This window comes from Ammodytes marinus, assembly GCF_949987685.1.
Source record: "Ammodytes marinus genome assembly, chromosome: 15".
NCBI classification, from domain to species: Eukaryota; Metazoa; Chordata; class Actinopteri; order Uranoscopiformes; family Ammodytidae; genus Ammodytes; species Ammodytes marinus.
Window position 1 is genome coordinate 21,785,437 of NC_137219.1, and position 17,237 is coordinate 21,802,673.

Sequence of the window (17,237 nt, forward strand, 5' to 3'; positions counted from 1 at the left end):
AAGCAAGACTTTAAACTCTCATCGGGACACACACTGGAGTCACTGCACTGAGGATGAACTACAGATGTAGGAGTGTACTGTACATGCTGCAAGTATTGCACCCAGTATTGAACAGGACAACACATCCAGGCCTGAGACACACTGGTTATCTATAGACATTCACACACTGTTAGACTCAAATATTCAGGGTAATTGGTTTAAAAATCCCAAGTGTTTATTTTACTACACTTTGTCTGGTTGTGTCTGTATATTTCTCCTATATGACCATCTTTAGCTGCCTTTTCTTTTGCTCAATACTTTGAACCAACAATCTCAACTTCTAAAGCACTAACATCAGCTAAACTTTCAATACTCATTATTAGCACTATTCTGAAGGTTATTACAGAAAGACTTGTTAATAAGTTTTTCTTTTGGCATTTTTATGCTTTATTCATAGAGTAGAGACAGAGTTGAAAATGGGGCAGAGAGGGGAGTGACATGCAGAGAACGACCGCGGGCTGGAATCGAACCCGGGTCCGCTGCTGGCCGAGGCCCATGGGGGGGACGCCCTACCAACTGAGCTAAGGGCAGCCCCGTTCATATGTTTTTTAAAAGGAAAAAAAGTTGATCTGTTCTGTAAAAACTTTGGACGCTAATATGTTGTAAAATTGTACAACAATAACACATCTACAGTATATACACACTTTACAGAGCCTCCAAAAGGGCCATTTTATCAGAACAATGTTAATGATGTCATAAGAGCCACCTGATGAGGGGCAGCTCTGTCTGGTAGCCTTGGTTGGTGAATGAAGTCTTCTCCAGGAGAGACCGCGGCCTGCTATCGGTCGCCAGCTGCACTCTCCCTCTTCAAAAGAGCAGTAGCTGCCATTGAGAAAGTGTCCTGGAGAGATAGAGGACAGAGAAAACATCATGGATACGTTCCAATACTGATACTTCCCTGCTATATAGTAGGGTAGAAGAGATTTAGGATGTGCCAATACATGTGGTCAAATGGAGCATGCTGACAAAAAGCCCAGATGCTCTTCTCTACTACATCTGGTCGTGATTCTTTTAGTTTGGAAATCAGCATGCTTTTTATGGTTATGCGGACCCACAATCCTCTGCACGCCGGAAGTTAGCCTATGTCACATCGACAGAAAGCCAACATGTGAAAACCACCAGCGAATTGAATTGGATGAATCTAATAATAAATGGATGCAGATATATAAGCAAGAGGCAAGTTCAAGACACAATGTTATGATGAAAGAAATAAGTACACGTATGTCCCTATTGTATGCCTACTGCATGCTAAATACATACTTTTATGATCAACGGAAGTATGCATGAAAATGAGGGCTGAGATGTGTTGGGGCGCTCAGAGTGACTCTAAAAACAGAAAGGCCTTAAGTGTCTAAAGAGGGAGATAGAGGAGGTGGTGACATTATGTGTTTTGGAGGTGGCAATCAGCTTGAAATCACTTCACAGAATGGCACGAGTCTCAGATGCATTAGGCTGTAGAGCAACAAAACAGTGGAAACATGGTTAATTGGATTGTGTAGTGCTTGTGAAACGAAAAATCAAAAAAGGCATTTATGTGTGTGTACAGTCTGGCATCCAATTTCCACACTGTGGCTTACTGACAGAGTGCTTTCTCCTTTAATTATAGGTTAATTAACTGACAGAATAAGAATGTTTTTGTGAAAGGGACACGTAGGGTCTGTAAACTACATTTTAAAAACTTCAAATGAGGGCATACATTTAATTGTTTATACATATTTTTATGATTTAGTTTTCCCAGAGTTTTAAATTAATTTCAGCTGTACAACTTCAGTAATTTATGCCTAACACACACTAGAGGACTCTTAAAAGACTTTGAAAAGACTAAAGACTGACACTCTCTCACATCTAAAGACAATCAACTAGATACAAGAATACTTCATCATTCAGTAAATTAGAACTAAATTGACAATTGTAATATGCCTTTTTCCATCCAACATCGATGCCAATGGTGATAGGACTATGGTCTGAGATTAATATACTATGGAATTTTGGTGAAGGGATTGCTGATGCCAATTTAGGATCCACTAAAAAGTAGTCTATTCTTCTATAGGCAAGGCAAGGCAAGTTTATTTATATAACAAAATTCAGACACAAGGCCACTCAAAGTGCTTTAAGGGCTATGAACCTCCGAAACTAATGGGTAAGCTGAAAAGGTTGACTAAGTTTGTCCTATCCAATTGCATTTCAATTTCAGGGCATCTACATGTTTGATATGAGTCTCTTCTTGTAAAAACATAGTATCAGTATGAAGGCTTTGCAAACGCGAGAATACCTTGAGTCTTTTAGCTGGGTTATTTAAACCTCTTACATTCCAAGACACTAGATTGATGAAGCTATTTCTATTTGAAGTGTTAGTAGGACCACTCATGACACCTCCACATTGCAACAATCCTGGAAACCATAATAAACCGATGGAATGGTGTGAGTGGCGCACACAAAAGTAAAAAAAAATTAACCAACCCCTACCATCCCCATTTCCCTTTTCCAAATTAGAAAATAAAAACCCCATTATAGTGGATCTGCTGGGAAATGGGCCTACACATAAGCCTAGTAAACAACTAAACCAGACTCTAAACTTCGGTTCCACACCATTCTGAGATAGAGCTAAGTATTACATCGCTCTGATTACAACAATTTAACAACAGTTAAAAGTAAAGTGCTGGTGGGAAAAACCAGCGTTTAACAGCACAGACAGTGGGCCACTTTGGACCCATGCGGGTTAGTTTTAAGCAGCAACAAAACAAAACAAAAAACTGTATACAGGTGAAACTCGAAAAATTTGAAAAAGTTCATTTATTTCTGTATTTGAACTTAAAAGTTGAGACTAATATACAGTCATATGAAAAAGTTTGGGAACCCCTCTCAGCCGGCATTATAATTGACTCTGCTTTCACACAAAAAAGATAAAAGTGGTATGTCTTTCATTTACCAGGAACAGCTAAGTACTGGGATGTTTTCCAAACATTTTTTTTTAAAGCAGTATTTAGTTTTATGAAATAAAATAAAATGTGAAAAACTAGCTGTGCAAAAATATGGGAACCCTTGTGGTCTTGCTGATTTTAATGCATGTAACAGCATGTAAAACTGAGGACTTTAAACACAAAATTGGTTGGATTATGTTGTTAAGCCTTGAACCTCATATAAAGGTCTGTTTAATCATGATAAAAGGTATTTTAGGTGCCTAAATGCAAGTTCCACTTCTCTTTGACTCTCTGCAGAAGTGAGACAGAATGCGATCATCAAAACAGCTCCCAAAAGATCTTAAAAACAAAGATTATTCATTGTCATGGTTTAGCGGAAGGCTACAAGAAGCTTTCCCAAAGGTTTCAATTGTCAATTTCGACTGTAAGGAACGTTGTCAGGGAATGGAAGGACACAGGCACAGTTGCAGTTAAACCCAGGTCTAGCAGACCAAGAAAAGTACAAGAGCGGCATATGCGGCGGATTGTGAGAATGGTTGCACACAACCCAAAGATCACCTCCAAAGACCTGCAAGAACATCTGGCTGCAGATTGTGTATCTGTACATGGTTCTACAATTCAGTGCAATTTGCCTGAAACGGCAGACTCCATTTTCGGGTAGTCGGACCGGTGTGTCCTGGCCTTAATCCTAACCAAGTAAATATAACCAAGTATATGCCCTTATCACGTAAATGTCATGCCTGATTACGTTAAAAATTGCTTAGCAATTGTGATTATTGAATGAAAAAAAGTTAATTCAACATTGTAGAGCCAAGCGGGGAACATCTAACTCATAACCCTTAATGTGACGGTAAATTGTTAAGGTTCCGCAGTTGTCAGCATGGTTCTTCAGCCGAGTCTGCCAGGTAAACGTGTCCGAAAAAAGTACCTCACAGGCGAACACAGGTCGCGACTAATGCCGCTCCTCCTGTGTCGTGTTCGGTGCTGGAGAGAGCGCACCCATTGGTGTTCACGTCATGTAACTAACCTATTTGCATGAGCCAACCCTAAAGACTCATGATAATATAAACATGTTAGGATTTGCCTGAACGTCAAGACAGGAAGAAGACTGACTGAAATCGGGTCGGATGACCACCTCACACCAAACGACTGAGATTACGGGCGAGCGCCACAACTCGAGCAACACTCTCCCGATTTCGGTACGACATTGTAAATTTGTCTGCGACTGTGAGTTTGCTATATTTTCCTTTTATCCCAAACTACTGTGAGTACATGCCCATTATCCATAGGAATCAGTGAGGGCTCTGATTACAGTATGCTCTTAGGAAATGCCATCATCCCGATAATAGGACTGAAACTAGGCCTAGCAAAAAGCAAAACGCAGACAGGAAGAATAGCTTTTGCCCACTGCGACCCGACCTCGGATAAATGGATGAAGATGAGCGAAGATTTTCCTTTTTGTATTTTTTCTTTAAAGGGTACATTGATGTGTTTCTGTGTTGTCTTTTCTCAAGCAAAGGAAAGCTTCTCTAGGCCTATTTGGTCCTTTGGTCTCTGATGACATTTTGTGTCACTCTGTTGGTTACATAAACCATTTAGTGTCACTTAAACGTTCTCCGTGCAAAGCAAAGAAGAGATTCTAAGTCAAATCGTATGATTGCCACTCATGACATAAATGACGAAGTATGCCTTTGTGCCATAGGCTACCCAGCTATATTTCATAACTGTTTGCCATTAGGTCTAGCCTTTGTGTGAGTACTGTAATGCATTTTGTCCTTTGTGTTGTCTGGAAATGTTCAACAGTTGCTGTTGCTTGTCTTGGAAAAGGGAGTCTTGATCTCAATGGTACTTAAACTGGTTAAATAATGGTTAAATGAATAAAATAAACCAATGTTTCAGAAGTGATCAGTTGCCATTGTAGGGCTGTCTTGAGAAAAATGTACAGGAAGTGATGTGGTCAATCTAAGAGGGACTGGCTATAAGCATCAGCAGGAATAGTTACCATAGTACAAACAGTCTGAGAATGCCATCGCAGCACTGAACTGTGTGCAATAAGTGATCTTTGGTAAGAGCAATGCTCTCTGATGCAAATTGCTACTTTAAATTCCGGCTTGCATTGAGCTTTGATGCAAGCAGCAATTTTCTCTGTAGATGCAGGGAAACTGTAGTGTTGGAAAAACAGTGTGTAGCATTTTAGACCGACCTAGATCAAGATGGGATTCTATAAGAGTGGAGAACGTGATGATGCATAATTATGCTATAGGATGGGATGTTTGTGTGTGTGTGTGTGTGGGGGGGGGGGTCTTCAGGGACTCAATTTCCCTCAAATGTCAGGAATCTATGTGATTGACACGAGCTAAGTTTGTTCCTCCTGCCTTTTCTGTTAATGAACCTTGGCACTGCTTATGAAGGATTTAAGTAGATCAAATCAGAAGGAAGATAACTGTGTGGATAGATCACAGAGAATAGGGTATCAGAGAGGGAACACTGTGTGATTTGGGGGTAATTGAGAGATGAAAATTAAAAAAAAAAATACAGTCAGTGGTGGACCGGTTGACAGCCATAGAAAAGAGACACATATATGAGAGTATCAGGGTTAGACTGACGGATGAACTATGGATAGTTTTCCCTTGTCCACATTCAAGAAGCATATAAGGTAATTACTATTTTAAGAAGAGATTGAGAGACAGAGAGCAAAATGACAGCTGGCCTTCATGCCTCAGCGCACTCTCTGCATTATGAGGGCACACAGTGGAAAAGATGTGGGGAGATGTAGGAAAAAAGGTGTCAGATTTGAGCATTACCTAGTCCACTCAAAATAATAATGATAAAATTCTCTGTCTGTAAGACCAAACAGTCTGCTTTAAGTATTATACAAAGCTTTTACTGCTGTTTACTACTAATGGAAATAAACAATTACCAATATTATAATGGTCTTCATAACGCATAAATCAGGGCTATATTCATATGTACATTATAGTCCTTTGCTGTAGATGGCTGCCAATTGAAGTCAATGTGTACGTGTAAAAACTGTCTTTGTGTTATTATTAATGCTCACATTTCCAATTCTGGATTATCCAATCAAAACGTTACACAAACACTTAATACATTCAAATGGAGATTTTTCCCTTGGGTTAGGCCTTAAGGGCAATTAGCCCTGATAAATCTTCCCGTATAGCAAAAGAGAAAACGTGTCTGGCTAGCCATTTTCACCCTCCCATTATACCTGTTATCATAGTTAGCAGACCAACGAGCACAATAGAGAAGCAATCATTTTAATAATCACCACATGGGAGGCGGACCTGCTCTGAGGATATATGAGGAAATTCATTCTGGTTACGGTACTTTAATATGGGTGACGGAAAAAGGAACATGTAAATGATGTAAAAATGCATGCATGCAGGTAGGACAAAAAAAAAGATCTTTGCCATTCCCATGGCACACATGCACGCCCACAAACAAACACAGCAGGGCCCTGGGGGACCTCACTTGTGAATGAGATGTCAGCATTCTGAGCTAGTGTTCTTTGTAGGCCTAGAGTAATGCCGAAAAGAAATGTGCAAAGAAATACAAATAACAACCATGGAATATGTCAAGAGTGAGAAATGCTAGCCAAGCATAGCTATACGCTGCCTTTTTTCTGCCTCATTGCAAGGAACGCTCACACAGAAGGCTGAGTTGTTGCTCCGTTGGGCAGGATGTAACGGGTTCATTAAAGATGTAGGACTAGGGCTGAACAGCTTCATAACACTGTTGCTTCAATCAGGGGATGAATGCAGGGAGGACAGCTGACTTGAGAGATTTCCTATTGCCTGTTCTTATCTAAGCCTGTGCCCCTGTAACTCAGTGTACTCACGACATAGGTTGCCTTCATCATCGCCCAGTGGACAGTCTCTGTTGAAGTCGCACAGTTTGTCCAGAGGGATCCCTGGTCCCTGCTCACAGTGGTATTGGCCCTCCAGCGTTATGTTGGGGCCAGGGGCGGACACTGGACAATGCAGGAAGAAAAAGAAGAAAAACAAAAAAACATTAGTCATTTTACACTATTCGTCACACAGTTATTGTAACAGTGCCTCATGCTAAAAGAAATTACTTGCTTGTTGGCAGCATACAAAGAAACGAAAAAAAAAATGCTTTTGGCGTAGAGAGTAAATAACTCCTGATTACGTTCCAGGTTTACTTGTTGAGTAGCGTTGCTAGATTTATAGGACTGCGTTAGACACAAAACACACATCAGTAGTAGTCAGGGTAAAACAGGAAATTTACAAACAGTGGAAAACGCGCAGTTGATACATAAAAGTTAGTGAGCGACAAAGGCAAATATACTTAAACCCTGACAGTAAACCCTGTATGACATACACAGATTCCCACATGTAGCATCATAAATAAACAGGCTTAATAAGCGTCTGGATTTGAATACAGTACATATCCATATCTTATCAGACAAGGAACCCAAGCAGCAAAAAACAATGACCTAGATACTGTAGCAGGTAGAACAAGGGGACAACACACACACACACACACACACACACACACACACACACACACACACTGATATCAGCCACCTGAGCAACTCAACTGGAGCCTGGGATACATTTGCATATCTATGCAAATCAGAGAGGTGATATCTCCATATTGTAAAAACTGAACTGCTCACCTCCAACCTTAATCGTCAGATGCTGATCACAGAAAAGAGAACAACAACAGTCCTCTGATGGGAAAATAAGGAAGAAGTGATTCTTATCTTGAGGGATAGGCTATGTTCTCCATTTAGGCACACTTGGAGTCAGAAATCTGATAAACTTGTAGCCATGTCAAACAAAGGACAAATGCTGTTAGCTGAGCTGACAGCATAGGCAGCAACTATACACTTAATTATACAGTACACATGGTTTGTAATGAATGTTTTGGCTCTCTAACGTACCAGGACCAGGTCAAATTTCAAACAAAACAACAGAAATGCCAAACCCCATTTATTGGCAATATTACTACTGTGTGATTTTTATTGTGCACATAGGTTGGCAGGCCAGTTATTATTTTCTAAAAGAAGATAAGACAAAACAATATTACTATATTATAAGTGGATTGGAGAAATAACGGCTGATGTCAATAGAGCTGCTCTTATGGATACATGAAAGCATTTAATGATACAGCCATTTTATGTTGCTGCATGCTTTAGTAGGTTTGACACAGATCCAATTTAGGAAGAGTATAATTTCCCTTTCAAAGATGTTTGTGTACAATGTTTAAGTTAATACTTTTTAGGCAAAAATTAATCAGTTCAAACTAAAAGCTAACAGCTAAATGATTTACCTGCTGAGAAAATGTAAAAATTGTATGCACACATTAAGCCACTCGGTTGCAGTAATGACACTCTTGCATGATAATTGCACAGTAATGACTAGTCAAGATGATGCAGTAGAGGGCTGGAATTTTACAGTTGTGGCTGATTTGCAGCACACTTCACTCCTCTTTGTCATTGTAGTCGAGAAACCTTAAGGCCAAGTGCGAAACTGGTTCAGTCAACTGCACAGATTAGAAATATTGGGTGGGATTTTTCACTGGGCAAAAACACATTATGCAATGGCCTCCCACGGTCCACTATCGTGGCACAGCATTAATGGCTGCATACGTAGAGCCCCATTAACATGTCAGTAAGTAATCCAACTTACATTCTTTAGAAAACGCATGAGCCCCAGTAAATGACATTGATAATGACTACCCTTTTTCAGATGTGTGACACACTATAAAACGTCTTTCAGTTATAACTTTAGAAAATAAAAGCTGTGATCTGTGCACATGCATTGCACGTCACACAGACATGACAATTACAGAAGAAGTAAAATATACAGTTTTATAGCATTTGTTTGTTTATTAACTGTATGGGTTTAGATGTGGTTTTGCTATGCGTATTGAGCCATGCTCAACACATGCATTATATATTTTGTTGTGCTCAGTGGCTTCCTCTCTGTATTATGGTGACACCGCAAGCAGAAACGATTTATCAAGAAAAAAGTTATCATGAGTACACCCAAACCTTTGGGAAAGGTATGTAAATGCATTGATTTATCTTGGTTTGATGACAGTGGAATAAAAAAGTATAAAGTGCCGATGGGGCTGAACTTTGAGCTCCTGGGCAGGTATAGGTGCAGCCAGACAGGGCCTGCTGCACTCCTGGCCTACCGCAGTTCTTAAATCACACTTGTCAAATTGTGAAAACAAGTGGGTCAGTGGGGGATGGATTGCCTGTGGGAGTTAGTGAGTTATGTTATGCGTGTGTTCAGGGGGCTGTCTATGTGAAAAAATCCGCACATACTGTAGTTGGCAAACATGCAAATCCAGCTACGTGTTGGATACAGCTATATTGCTAACAATAACCGTCCCTGTATATGGATGTTAACATTCCAACACTGAAAATGCTTAAACTGACAAATAAAGCTGGGTGACTGACTGCAGATACACGGCCCTGGTTTTAGTCCTAACGTAATTAAAACAAGCTTCACTGAAGGTGCACCGTTAATGGCACATTTATATCAAGTTTGAAGCTAATGTACCATATACTGCTGACAACTCTAAAAGGAGTATGGTTTAAAAAAAACACCCCCTACCTTTCATGCAGCAAGAAAACAAACCTTTTCAGAGATCAAAAAAGTATTGACGTATATAAGTATATTTCAGTCATTTAGAAATACATGTGCTAGGTAACAAAGCTTCTTACTGCAACGGTAAAACATTTAGCACTTAACCTAAGACATACTCCACTGTCAATTGAGTAAGTTGCCCTTTTGCGTTTGCTTTTCATTATTTCAAATCTGTATGTCATTCAGATTTAAGCCTTCTAGCTGTGAACAATTTCACTACAAATGAATGAGTGCTCATTCCATTAGAAGTTCAACTGTATAACTGTATTTTCAAGGTCCAAAGGGTTTTAAAGTCAAAGGTCTATACTTTGACATTGACCTTCTGTTGCTAAGCTGAAGAAGCAGGAAGAACACCCTGCTGTTTAAAGCACCACATTCCTCTGAATGTCAAGAAGGAGCCGAGAGAACCAGTGCAATCAGCCATGACATATGTGTAATTTACCAGAATGGATTGTTGACACCTTTCACTGAATAATTGCAAAACAATTAACATATTACCAGAGAAGAGTCAATTAGAACATGTGAATGCTATGAATATACGCTGTAAAAGCTGGTGCTGCCATTGGCGATGGTAGAGAGAAGGTTTTATCTTAAAAAATGACAGCGTTACCTGATGTTAGAGTGTATATATTTCTGCTACATGACATGTTTGAAAATGTGGGTCTTGTGTTGCAATCGAAGAACTTTCACCTAATGACCTAAAGTAGCCTAATCCTTACTTATTTTATTGTCATCTGTGACTTCTATAAGTATACTGTATCTGATAATAGTTTATCAAATTACCAGCCTAAATCTCTCTAGTTTCTCAATATTCCTTCATGCCATCTGCTTACCGAATGAAAATCAAATTTCAATAGTGATTCCTACATTAAGTTGAAGCTTAAGGTGTTGGCTTGAAATGTGTATCCCTCTCATTTACCAACTTATTGTAATAAAGAGAATTTACCATCAAAGACACCCTGACACAGTGTGACAACAGTCCCCATGATGGGGTTGTTTGTCACAATGTTATCTTAATGGGAAAAATCTTAAAAAGAAGGCAATAAACTACAGAACTACATTTGAAAGTTTAATTGCATTGTCAAGTTGACAAATAGGCCTACATAACTTAATGCATCTTAACACAAAATGAGCAGGAAACCCATACAAAACAGGAAACCCATATTAAGACCAGTCAATGTGACAACATAAAGAACAAAATAAATAGGTCTAACAATAATAGCCTACTCAACTAGGCTACACACATTCACTGTCTGAGTTACAGTGAGCCTCACTGTAACTCAGACAGTGAATGTGTGTGAGTGAGGTATGTAGGGTCTGCCCACTCCAACTAAGCTGCGCTTGTGTGCCCACTGGTTGCACATCCAACACTTCTCCCATACCTCCCCTGAATGACTGTTAGAGAACATTTCCATACAAACCAAACAAAAACTATTCTCTTCATCTGATGAAGACTCCTCCTCCTGTCTCTTTCTCTTCTGTTTCTTCTTCCCCAGCTGGGGTGGAGTGCACTGGGGTGCAGTAGCTGGTCTAGATTGGGATGCACTGGGTCGTTTTGATTTCGTAGCCCTTTTTTTCTTTTGCATGCTAGCTGCCTTTTCCTGCTCTATTCTCTCCTTCCCTGGAGTGTCAGTGAGGATACAGCTTGATATTTTCTTTCATTTTGGGTTCCTTTTCTAGCTGCAGCCTTTGGATAACATGTGACAACCAACCCCAAAGAGAAAGTGACGACCAACCCCAACTGGAATTTCTTGCTGGCATCAAGGCTTACAACTATCTAACAACTAGTTTGCTAGCTAACAACAATCAAAACTAAACGTTTCCCTTCACAAACCTATTGTGTAAAAGTGTAGAAGAGAAATACTGAGGAGCTAAATATTTACAATTTGAAACGAACACATAAAGTCCTCTCACCTCAAATTCAGCTGTCTTACTCCAAATAGGACTACGTAGGTGACCTCTGATCCCAATTCTGGACATTTCAATACCAAAATTTCAGAGACAGCGCCTTCTGCTGGCGAGATAAATCAATTGTGACAACCAACCCGTGTGAAAACTAACCCCGTTCTCCCCTATTACAAAAAAATCCATGCACAAGATCATAAGTAGAGGGTGGACTATAGTGGTTGAATATATGTAATGTCAGGGAAAGTGTTTGCCTTGCCAAAAAATTGGGAACAACTGGTGTTATGTGTTGTCTTGTCATTGAAGCAACTTGCCCTTTTTCCTGGCTCAATCCAAGGTAGTGTGGTATCAGGTTAAGCATAAGAACAAAGGGTGGTTCCCCTTTTTTCGCACTTTACGCTAGCTGAAATCAACGCTTAACATTTAAGCATTTTTGCATAACCGCATCATGCATATTGTGTTTTTGAGATTCCACTGACACAGAAGTCTCACTCTCGGGATATCATGAGATAATGCAAAGCAGTTTGTCTCGTCAATTTGAATAAAAACCTTTGCTATGGTTTGGTGGACATTGCTTGCAGATTTGAATACAGACAGACATGTCCTTGTTTAAACCAAGCTGCAAAAATGTAGTCCCAAATCACGGAGAGGGTAGATTCAAACAGAAATTAATGTGGCATTTGTTTTCATACAGATGAGCAAACATGTCAGTCATATCCTGAAATCCCTCTGTGTGCTCCGAAACAACAGTCTGAAGAATTGACTGGCTTTGAAATTTGCTTGCGTGCTTTGAAATTTACTTACACACAAAAAAAGGAAATTTCAAAAGGAAAAAAAGTTGGGCCTGATGCGATCTAGTATACAATGCAGCAGTAGTTATAACTAAATTATTCTATTCTGCTTGTATATTAATCAGTATATTCTCTAATCTCACATGCCTTAATCGGGGACTGTTCTCTGTCATGGGGGAGGGAACTCTCAAGGGGCCGGGAGAGATGGCGGCGCCTCTGTCTTGTCACCACACAAGGCAGAGTGTGGAGACATTCATGGAGATTTACAATGGGCTCGGATGCTGAAGATAGATGTTCCAGAGGTTCCCCCTGGACAGTCAACAGGAGAAGAAATATTCGCTCATGAATTCAATTAACTGCACACAGCCACGCTCGATCGGTCAGAGCTCTGCCCAATTGCTAGCACTATCCGTCATGCTCTCTGCTGGAGAGACAGCAGCGCAACCATAGATAGTACATAAAAGAGCGCAACACAGGAGCGAAGATTTTGTTTGAGATAGAAAATGAAAATATAATACGTTTAATGTCTATGCTTAGTATGCTACATTCCAGAGATGTGACGTGTTTATTTATGGATTAAGTAAGCATATTGTCTATTCCTTTATTGTAGTCATTGTTATTAACATATATCTAGTAATTGAATATCAATTGTTTTAAGCACATGTAACAATTTAAAATCTAACCCATGCAGGGTTAGATATGATATAAATATCTCCTCTGCATTTGATGAAGACATTTAATTGGGACATTTTTAAGTTTATAGAAAGCTATGGACACATACTTAGCAAATTATGGGTTCACTGATTTTAAAGCCTAGTCTCTACATAAAGCACTGAAATAAATAATAATAATAATAATGTTTTTAATGGGCGCAATCAGCATCCCATTGTGTAATCGTACTGATCCATTCTGACCAAACATTTGTAAGATTATTAATTCTATAAAAGCTTGCAAGGAGCAACAAAGCAACAGCACAAACAAACTATAGTATGTTACTAATTAATCACAAAGCATCACATGCTGGCCTTTCTCATTTTGGAGGCACAAAACACAAACCTAAATATACAGAGCAGCTTTGAGATCAAAGCACCTGTCCCACATATCGAGCGGGCGTGGTGATATTGTAGCTTCTGTCTGGTTTATAACCAAAAACATTATACCTGAGGGCTGTGATTCTTCAGATGTTTCATATTTTTTCCGTTTGATTACAAATAATTAGTTTGGAATTCATTCCAAATAAGAAATCGACCTGCATTAAGATTAATGTTCAAATATAAATGGTGGGGAATATACATGTATATGTAATTGATTATTCATCTCTGAGGTAGTAATAATTTAAGCATTTAAAAAATGACAAGATTTATTGTTTTGTTGATTTATGTGACTGAAATATTGTGTCTATGTCAAAAGACAGGGTAGGAACTTTGTCAATCTTGTTGACGTTTGTATGAATTGAAGATCGAAGAAGTAAAAGTCCAATAGTTTGGGAGTCCTCTTTAGAGTTCCCAACAGTGTCCATGACATATATATTTCTAATAAACTTCAGTGACAACAGAAGAACAATAAAATACATTGAAACCATGCTGTGGCTACGTAGTTTATAATGTACCACACAGCAAAACCTGCCATATGAAATAAAAATGGGAAATAGAAGTGACTCAATGGCCAGTTTCATGCCAGAATTCCATGTTAAAATATCCCTTCTACTGAATGAAATAGGATTTATTTATCTTCTTTTTCTTCAATGATGCTTAAGTCCTCCCCCTGCCAGGTCAGAGTGGATTTAGACATCTGTTTAATTTGTTCTATGTAGGCTGGGAACACTCGACTTGGTGCCCTGCTCCATTTAACACTTGCCCAATATCTTTAAATGAAACTGCCTGTGTTGATTGCCTTGGAAAGGTGCCTGCAACAGAAACCCATGCAGTTTGTGTTGAGGGGATGCTGCTCGCTGAAAAAGCCTAAAGCAATAGATTAGAGGTTGGGTGTGATGATGCTTAGTACTGGCAGATAGGGCCTTGTCTTTGCAGGGTATGTCTTCTGTGATTAAGGTTTTTTAGTTGTTTCCTACTTTCTCTTTGGGCCGACAAGGTGTGTCCTCAATTGACCAACAAGTTATCAAGCAATCCAAAAGTATCCTGGGCAATCAAAAGACCCGCAACAAGAAGAGAAACATATTAATTAAATTAATTCTGGTAGGTAGATGAAGAGCGGAGTGTCTCCATTTCACAAACCAATCGCTAATGGGCCTGTGAAAATAAGATGTAATTCGTTTTCAAATTTGTTGTGAAGTTTTCAAATTTCTGTTGTTTTGATCTAGACCAATAGTCAGATAGTAAAATCCACAATAGAGATACTAAAACAAAGACTGGATAAAAACAGTTAATTTTGGTTTGTGTAGAAAGCACTGGCTTGACCTAGAAATGGCAATGAGGTCCAAAGAGCTGCAGTTGTGGATAGTAGTGCATTTACAAATCCTTGAATTTCAATGCATGTTTCGAATGGATCGTAGGTAGCCAATCGACAAAGGACTTGGCATTTCTATTGTATCAAACCAATGATATGATTAATTCTTTAAAACTGGGATGCTATATAAGCTGTATGCTGGATTTGTATCTGCTCTGATACTAACCTCATTAAATATATCAGGAAATGTGAATATCGGCGTTGTACAAATGTGCTCATTAAAAATGGTATGAGCCGAACAAACTTTCCGGTATGTTGCAGACGTTGTTGTATAATCTAATGCAGAAGTTACCTACATTAAACAATTACCCCAAGCCCTATGCCTGCAGACAGCAATGACTGCAGACTCAAAATTTAATTTGATGTTGTATTGTAATTGTCTTAACATTTTTCAGTAACCTTGTCTGTTTTAGGAACTCAATTAGATTTTGTTTCCTAAGGGGCACTCTGACTGCACCATGACCCTGCCCGTTTCATTCAAACGTCTGCTACAATGGGGAATTCAAATATCTAATAGGAACAACATTTGATGTGCAAATGTTCAACACCTATTTGACCAGTGTCAATGATGAAATAAAGGGGCAGATACAAAGGCAGAGGTAAAACACGGCTTTCTGTTAGGCCTCATCAAATCACTGTATTTACAATGTCCTGACAATGATATGATATAAACAAAATAGGCAATATGCCACAAATGCCTACTACATTGAGTACACATACCTCTTAGAACAATTCACACAATTCATATGGTCTACTAAATGCAGCTTCAAAAATACAATGAATCATCAGACATATGTATACTGTAGCTTGATTCAGCAGGTCTTCCAATCCATCGAACACATAAACTTGAAATAACAACGTAGCAGGTTGTGGTTTCAGTAACTTCACTTCAGCACCAAAGATCACTCACATTCCAGATCAGACCATGATTGCTACTTAATCATTAACCATACACACTGTGGTCAACTACAAAACCAAGTGTAATTTCTGATCAAATATTTATTGCATACAGTATCTCACAAAAGTGAGTACACCCCTCACATTTCTTGAAATTTTTCTTTATATCTTTCCATGGGACAACACTGAAGAAATGACACTTTGATACAATGTAAAGTAGTCAGTGTACAGCTTGTATAACAGTGTAAATTTACTGTCCCCTCAAAATAACTCGACACACAGCCATTAATGTCTAAACTGCTGGCAACAAAAGTGAGTACACCCCTTAGAAAAAATTTACAAATTGGGCCCAAAGTGTAAATATTTTGTGTGGCCACCATTATTTTCCAGCACTGCCTTAACCCTCTTGGGCATGTAGTTCACTAGAGCTTCACAGGTTGCAACTGGAACCCTTTTCCACCCATTTATGACAGCATCACAGAGCTGGTGGATATTAAAGACCTTGCGCTCCTCCACCTTCTGTTTGAGGATGCCCCAAAGATGCTCAATAGGGGTTAGGTCTGGAGACATGCTTGGCCAGGCCATAACCTTTACCCTCAGCTTTTTTAGCAAGCCACTGGTCGTCTTGGAGGTGTGTTTGGGGTCGTTATCATGTTGCAATACCACCCTGCGGCCCAGTTTACGAAGGTTGAGTGCACGTGGTCAGCGTCGTACACAGAGGTTGGCTTTGGAAAATAGACGTATGAGTGCTGCCAGCATTGCTGAAGGGCTTGAAGGGGTGGGGGGTCAACCTGTCAGTGCTCAGACCATACGCCGCACTCTGCATCATACTGGTCTGCATGGCTGTCATCCCAGAAGGAAGCCTATTCTAAAGATGATGCACAAGAAACCCCACAAAAAGTTTGCTGAAGACAAACAGACTACGGACATGGATTACTGCAACCATGTCCTGTGGTCTGATGAGACCAAAATACATTTATTTGGTTCAGATGGTGTTAAGAGTGTGGAGCGGCAACCAGGTGAGGAGTACAAAGACAAGTGTGTTTTGCCTAGAGTCAAGCATGGTGGTTGGAGTGTCATGGTCTGGGGCTGCATGAGTGCTGCCAGCACTGGGGATCTACAGTTCATTGAATTCTAACATGTACTGTGACATACTGAAGCAGAGCATGATCCCCTCCCTTCATAAACTGGGCCGCAGGGTAGTACTGCAACATGATAACGACCCCAAACACACCTCCGAACGACCACTGGCTTGCTAAAGAAGCTGAGGGTAAAGGTTATGGACTGGCCAAGCATGTCAACAGTCTTAAACCCTATTGAGCATCTTTGGGGCATCCTCAAACGGGAGATGGAGGAGCGCAAGGACTCTAATATCCACCAGCTCCTTGATGTCGTCATGAATGGGTAGAAGAGGGTTCCAGTTGCAACCTGTGAAGCTCTAGTGAACTACATGCCCAAGAGGGTTAAGGCAGCGCTAGAAAATAATGATGGCAAAACAAAAAATTGACACTTTGGGCCCAATTTGGAAATTTTTTCTTAGGGGTGTACTCACTTTTGTTGCCAACAGTTTAGACATT

The 17,237-nt window shown here is 39.7% G+C and overlaps 1 protein-coding gene across 1 annotated transcript in view; it reads right to left on the reverse strand.

Moving 5' to 3' along the window:
- The window catches only part of LOC307261367 (ALK tyrosine kinase receptor-like), a gene marked incomplete at its 5' end in the record, with an annotated part of 326,954 nt that overhangs the window by 75,197 nt on the left and 234,520 nt on the right, over positions 1 to 17,237 (reverse strand). Inside the window, 2 exons of the mRNA XM_080041892.1 lie at positions 746 to 880; positions 6,817 to 6,948. Coding sequence (XP_079898018.1) covers positions 746 to 880; positions 6,817 to 6,948 — 267 coding nt within the window. The remainder of the gene's footprint in view (positions 1 to 745; positions 881 to 6,816; positions 6,949 to 17,237) is intronic.